At 28.4% G+C, this 6902-nt stretch overlaps 2 protein-coding genes across 2 annotated transcripts; both read right to left on the bottom strand.

The window, feature by feature from the left end:
* Window positions 1-82: 82 nt before the first annotated feature.
* LOC112681165 lies at window positions 83-1634 on the bottom strand (the record flags this gene model as incomplete). The annotated part of the gene is made up of 6 exons (XM_025551427.1): window positions 1272-1634; window positions 1092-1175; window positions 833-1028; window positions 642-766; window positions 388-580; window positions 83-294 (listed from the first exon to the last, which is right to left on the bottom strand). Coding segments are annotated over exons 1-6 (930 nt in total), but the record flags the coding sequence as incomplete, so codon positions are not given.
* Window positions 1635-4532: 2898 nt separating this feature from the next.
* LOC112681164 (KRAB-A domain-containing protein 2-like) lies at window positions 4533-5610 on the bottom strand. The gene is made up of 3 exons (XM_025551426.1): window positions 5427-5610; window positions 4910-5143; window positions 4533-4798 (listed from the first exon to the last, which is right to left on the bottom strand). Exons 1-3 carry the CDS (start codon window positions 5608-5610, stop codon window positions 4533-4535), a joined length of 684 nt encoding a protein of 227 aa, XP_025407211.1.
* Between the last annotated feature and the right edge of the window lie 1292 nt (window positions 5611-6902).

Here is a 6902-nt window from a genome sequence, read left to right as displayed (position 1 = left end):
AAAAATAATGAAACAATTGAAATATTATATATTAGATTCAGATTAAATTAATAAAAATTAATAGGAATATATCAATCAATACTTTCAATTGTTCAATAGTTTTACTATCCACTTCAGCTTTTGACAATAATTTTTGTATTTTAACTCTTAAAACTGTTATCTCTACCTCTAATGCATTGCTTCGATTTTTCCATACATTTACTGACTTGGTCAACTCATTGACTTTTGATTGAATGTCCTTAAATGCTTTGTTTGTAATCTCTTTGCGTGCTTTCTCCAATTCTCTGATAATTACTAAACAATTATTGTAGTTAGTATATTAATAATAAAAAACTGTAAATATTTGTAACAATAATATATATTGTTAATAGAAAATTAGGTAGGTACCATTTGAGTTTTCAGCATCTTGTTTTATTGAGTCATTAGATTCTCCTCGAAATTTATTTAATTTCTCTTGTAATTCGTTCACTTTTTTCTGTAATATCAGTATATGTTGTGCTCGTCCTCTAAAATTTGAGGAACCTGTGCTAGATAAAACAGCCTGCATAATAGTGGAGTCTCCGATTTCATTAGACAATGCCTGTGGTTTATAAAAATATATAAAATAAATGTATATAACTAACCCAAGTAAATACCCTAACATTTTGTGTCACTTGTAAATCATTTTTTAATTGCATTATCTGGTTACGATAATGAAAATTATTTTTATTCGACTGATACAATTTATCTGTCAACTCTTTTATTTTTATTGTAGAATCTTTATTTCCTTAATTAACAATTAAAGTTTAATTAATATTTAAAGTATATTTATTTTCACTAAAGAACATGATACTTTTATCATCACCACATGTAGATGATTTTATGGACTGTAATTCCAACATAAGTTCTTGTACTCTGTCAGTTAGTAATAATATCTTTTTAGCTGCGAAATGTGACTTTTCATTACAGCTAGATTTTGGAATTTCATTGATTATGACATTTTTTTGTTCAATGATTGATAATAAACGATCATTTTCTTCTTCTAATCTCTACAAATATTGATATAAATAGTAAAATCGTTTAAGCTACAAACCTTTTATTTTATTTAATACTTGTATTTTGCGTATAAAATGTGCGTTTGAATTTTCTACATGCAACTCATTTATTGACATAAAACGTGATTGAGTGATTTCATTCTAATATAATTTATAAAATTGATACATATGCAAAACAAAATGGTTAGTACATTTTTCTGTTTTTTTTTTTTTTTTTTATTCGTTAAATCAACTTACTTCAACTTTTTGTTGAGGTTCAATGCAAATCATGTTAACATCGATTTCATCATTTCCGTCAACTGTTTCATTAACATTATTCTCCATAGATGGAATAAAATACTGTTTAATACTATCCATTATTTCAAAATCACTTGTAATTTAAAATTGTATGTAATGAAAATTGTAAACAGAGTTGCGTTGATATATTAGTATTTATTAGTTAATTCGGTACCTACTTAAACATTGCAATATGTTTCTACGCGACCACAAACAGATTTAAATTTAAATTCTTTTATAGCTGCTAATATAAAATTATATCAGAAATTACATTTGATGTAAACTGGTATTACATTTTTTATTAGATTGTTATAACATTAAACTGATAGTTTTAATATCTAAAAATTGTTTACAAATGAAATATTATTATTTAAGTCTTAGGTGAGTATTATACTTATGAAACCATGTAAATACTTATTAATAGGATTCTTCATTTTTGAAGACATAGTCACCGATGAGTTCACGGCTTAGTATTTAGAGTCCCATACAGATGCGGATCTAGAAATTAAAAAAGGGGGAGTGCTAGAAAAGTGAGTTACTGGTATAATTCGTTACGTGTATACGAAGTCTTTCATACGTCTAATTTTTTGAATATTTTAAGTACCTACGTTCGATATGGTTCTACCTAATGTCTAAGGGGGGAGCTTCAGCTTCCATAGACCCCTCTTGAATTCATATCTAGTCCAATGGACCACTGTACCGTAGTGTACAGTGGCGTTCACAGATTTTCCATGAACCAATGCAGTTGAATTAGGGTCTAGTACATTTCGCCCCAATCGTTTTTTCGCTATTCTATTTTTTTTCGTATAACGTCAATAAAAAAATATTGGTTGGCCATAAAATTTTGAAATTTTAATACAATAGTTTTCACACATTATCTATACTCATGTAAAAAAATTTCAAAAATCCGCAGCACAGTTTTTAAAAATAAACATTTGAATTTGAAATGTAGACAAAAATCACGAAATCTGCCTATTTTGGTGGTTAAAAGTAGATAAAAATTCAAAGTGTATACTAATCATTAGTATACATCAGTTGAAATTCACAAAATTTATTTTGGACATCAATTAGGATGAACGTGGCGTCCCCCCGTTCGGTGAAAAAATATAGTTGGGGTACGCAAAAAAAAAAGAAAATAGTAGAGGGTCTTCGCCCCCTTGCGCACCCCCCCACCCAATTCGAGCACTGGTATACATATAAATATATATCATTAGTAATTGATAATAGTAGTTGCGTGAAATCTTAATTTTTTTAAATTAAATGCCAAAAAAAATAGGAATTCAAATAGAAATTCTCAAACCATGTGATAATCGCAAATAAACTGATGACGTTCTCTAATATAAAATAAAAATAAACAAAGATCGTGGATAAATTTGCACAGATATTAACATTTATGATTTTCTCAGATTAATGTTCGATTGGAATGATTTGATAGTGGAAAAATAAAAAAAAACTATAAGTCTGCGTGTTACGAAAATGTTCTGGAAGAACATGTAGGTACATGGTATATAGTCGTTAACCAAGCTATATATATTGGTACTATCTATAGAAACTTATTGTTTAATTTAAATTTCGTTATGTTTGATGTTTGTATTCTAATCTAGTTTTAATGATATTATGATGTTATGTTATTGCTTTGTTTTTCGTTTCATGACGCATGCAAATTAAGAAAAGTTTGTTCGTATTATACTTTTTTGGTTGGTTAGTTTAAAATTTCGAACGACGTGGTGTTTAAAAATAATGTGTTATTACTACTGTAGTAAAATCCAAATAAGAAGAGAAATGTTGGTTATATCTAATTCGTATGTTTTTAGTGAAACGAGATTTACTCACTCCCAAAACTACTAATAAGGTAATTTATAAAAAAAAAATAAAATATAAGATGCAACTTTCAAGCCTCTGGTTTTTTATATAAATTATTTGTTTCTGTAAAATTGTTGCACACGAACTTAATAACGCTTAAGATATTAGCTTTTTTTACCTTTGATAAAATCGTTTGCGACCGTAAACTATAATATACGTTGCGTAATTGTAATCGCTTACAATCAGTTTTTTTTTTCATTATACAAACGTTACCGCATACGAATCGTTTCGAATAAATGGTTTTTTTTTGTTTATTTATTGATTTAACATATAAAAGATGTGTGTGAGAGAGAAAGAGAGAGAAAGAGAAGAGAGAGAGAGAGTTAGAAAAAGAAGTGAATTAGCAAAGTCACCAAACTGAAACTTAGGCGGTGGCAGGCATTATCGGAACGTGTGTGCGCGCGCGACAAAAGCGTCGAAAATCATATAATAACTGCAACGATCAACATTGTCGTTACATTAATGACATCATTCCGAGCTAATACGCAACCTTATAGATTTGGATATCTAGAAATAATGCACAAGAAATTTTCAGAAACATTTTTGTAATGTCTACATGACACGTGGGTAATAATACACCGGGTCGGTACTATAACATACAGACTTGTATAATAACGATTCTGTACGTTATTAATACATATTCGGCGTAGAGGATATAATATAACTTATTTTCGCGTAAATATGAATATATTTATATGCTTGTGTAATGTTGACTGAGTTTAAATTGATTTAATTTAAATTAATTTTAAATTGAAATTCGTTTTAAATAAATAGCCATTCATGTGCTCCCGTATTTTATACCGTTGCAGAGCGTAATTATGTACGGGCGGTACTACAGCTACCCACAACATCAGTATTTTAAATGGAATATTTATAATTATGTTTCGACGTGGAAAGAAATTATTACCTCTTAAAATCAAATGATTTCGTTAACATACTGGTGTATAAAGTAATACCCGAATGCATAATATTATAATAATTGCACGTGAATAATATAGCGTATACTACTGTAAAATATCCGTGTTGTTCTCTGTGCAAATAGCCAATCGCTGTTTATTAGTATTCATGGAAACTTCAACACGCGTTCGTTTATCCTGCACGTCCTATAATCGATGGTTCGTTAACCAAAGTCGGATAGCACCTACTACTATGTGTTAACACGATATTTAAAAAATGATGGGACTCATGTCGGTTAAATATTTTGAAATAAATTACAGTTGTATAGATTTCGTATGGAATGAAAAGATAGATTCGTGATTTGTTTTTTAAGTAATTTATATTACGGAATTCAAATTTGAGAAGGCGCTAAGCACTGTCCAGGCATTTTAATCCATTCCTTTTCATGTGTTATTATATAGGTCATAGTGAAATAAATTTTTCTCCGCATAAAGTAAATTGATTTCTAGTGAATAATTGATTCAATGCCCCAGCTTTAGATCCTATTCGATAAAATTCTTCGTCAATAATTTCAACAACTACAGCCAATAATTTGCGAGACTCAATTTTACATCGGTCGAAATCTGGAATTTTCACTCGCACTGTTTGACCAATTAATGCAGCAGGAAAATTTTTATTAGATATTGTTTTCATTTTTTTTGCTTGTTTTTCCAGAGATTGTAGTGACTCTTTTCGTTGTCGTTTAATTTTAGTAGAACGTTTAAGTAATATATTTTCAATAACTTTTTCATTTTTATCTTTCTTCGATAAAATTGTTTTTTCATCGTTTTTTGTAGAACTCAATATCGATTTTTTTCCTTGGTTATGATCAATGTCTATGTCCTCATTGATTTTTTCAGTAGTATTCGTCTCCTCATTCTCATTAGAAATTGTAATTTTAGAGTCTTCAAGAACGAATATAAGGTCATCTTCATTAATGAGTTCTGTTATCACATTTTTGGCTATGCTCGAAGTAGCAAGTCCCATTTTCATAGTACACCCAAACATTGCCTCATAGGGTGATCGTTTTATACCTAATTCAAGAAATAGTTATAATTTATAGCTATTTTATTATATTATACTTTATTTTAAAATTTATATTACAATTGTAGGATTATTTTAATACAAATAATGTTATATTAACATGGGTGTACCACGAAAATCTGTGTTTGTTCGGTTATATATTTTTAAATTTTTTTTTGTTTTTATAATAATTACTAAATACTACTTAACCTAAAAATGTATGATATGATTAAATTGATAAAAATACCTTTTAAATATATAACAGAAAAAAAGTTAATAATAATTGTAACTAACCTGAATGAAATGCTGAATTTTTCATTGCATGAATAAATCGTAAAGATTCAGACCATTTTGCATTGTCATTAGTTTCCATCCAAGTTGCTATCATACTTTCGATGTCTTGATTACCTCGTTCAATCAATCCTTGAGATTGGCTGTGACAAGCTTTGCCATAAACTATTTTAACTTGAGACCACATTTCACATACACTGGTAACAATTTTATTTACAAATTCTCACCCGTTATCAGAGTGTAGTATACTAGGAGCTCCAAAGAGAGTGAATATATCTAGAAGTTGATATGCAATTTTTTCTGCACGTTTACACCGTAAAAGCCGTATAATCACAAATTTTGTCAGGTGATCTTGATACACCATAATTTATTTAAAACCATTATCTGGGTTTAATTGCATATCAATTAAATCAATTTGACGAGAATTCATTTCATTGTGCAATATCGGTTTAAAAACGAGTCCTTTTTTTGGTATACTATGCTTTTTCTGGCATGTTTTACACATTTTCAAGTACATATTTATAGCTTCCACTTTAATGTTTTTGAATTTTTTTTTTAGCATATGATTTATCCGATCCCTACCACCATGTCCTGTTTCAATATGAGCTGCGTGTATAATATCAAAAAGTTCTTCATTACATACGTAGTATCGAATATCTTCAGATCCACTTTCCACTGGAAAAATAAGTTTGTCTTCATTCCCAATACAAAGAACATCAAAACGTTTTAATCTCCGATAGTGAATTGATTTTTTGACAGCGATTGTTTTTACGTTCTTCACTTCTTGTAAATACGTATTGTACATTTCACGTGTTAAATAAAAAGTATTACTAGAATCTTTTTTTTTAATTATTGGATTTAAAACGTCATAAAACCTTTCTATATTAGTCATATTTAAGTCAAATTAACAATGAAAATAAATATAATTAAAAATTACATTAATTAAACATAATTCAATATAAATATTACGCGCACAAGGCACAACACATATTACACTGTTATACAAATGGATCCGTCTATCACGTTAAATCCAAACAGACTGAACATGTACCTAATAAAACCATATCTAAGCGATAACGTATCCGTTAGTAAATTATTAGATAATTATTAATATCTACACATTGCAGTCGTAAATTTATCTTCGCAAAATAATTGTTATTAATCGTTGCGAGCAAATATGTTTGAAGTGTGATTTCCAGAAAAAATGTACAACTTAAGATGCATTTTTATTAATTATAATAATATATAATAATAATTTTTACGCAGCTTAAATGTTATGTGTCGTGTATTGATCAGCTTTTATTAAGTCAATTTGTATATCCTAGGATGTACACAACGTGTTTAGTAAAAGCCCGAATAAAATTTAGAATTTCAGCATTTACTGAGTACAAACAGTAAAACCTAGGTTTACCTAGTGATCGGGCATTTACGGTAACATTTATATATATATATATATATATATATATATATATATATATA

The sequence above is a fragment of the Sipha flava genome, unplaced genomic scaffold (assembly GCF_003268045.1).
Source record: "Sipha flava isolate LNK unplaced genomic scaffold, YSA_version1 18707_pilon_pilon, whole genome shotgun sequence".
NCBI lineage: Eukaryota > Metazoa > Arthropoda > Insecta > Hemiptera > Aphididae > Sipha > Sipha flava.
This window is presented reverse-complemented; position numbering and strand designations above follow the sequence as displayed.

Coding starts and splice junctions, on each gene's coding strand:
- LOC112681164 (XM_025551426.1), bottom strand. CDS start 5,610: ATGTGGTCTCAAGTTAAAATAGTTTATGGCAAAGCTTGTCACAGCCAA. Junction 5,144..5,426: donor AAATTCAGCATTTCATTCAG/GTTAGTTACAAT, acceptor TTCTTGAATTAG/GTATAAAACGATCACCCTAT. Junction 4,799..4,909: donor AGGAAAAAAATCGATATTGA/GTTCTACAAAAA, acceptor GACAACGAAAAG/AGTCACTACAATCTCTGGAA.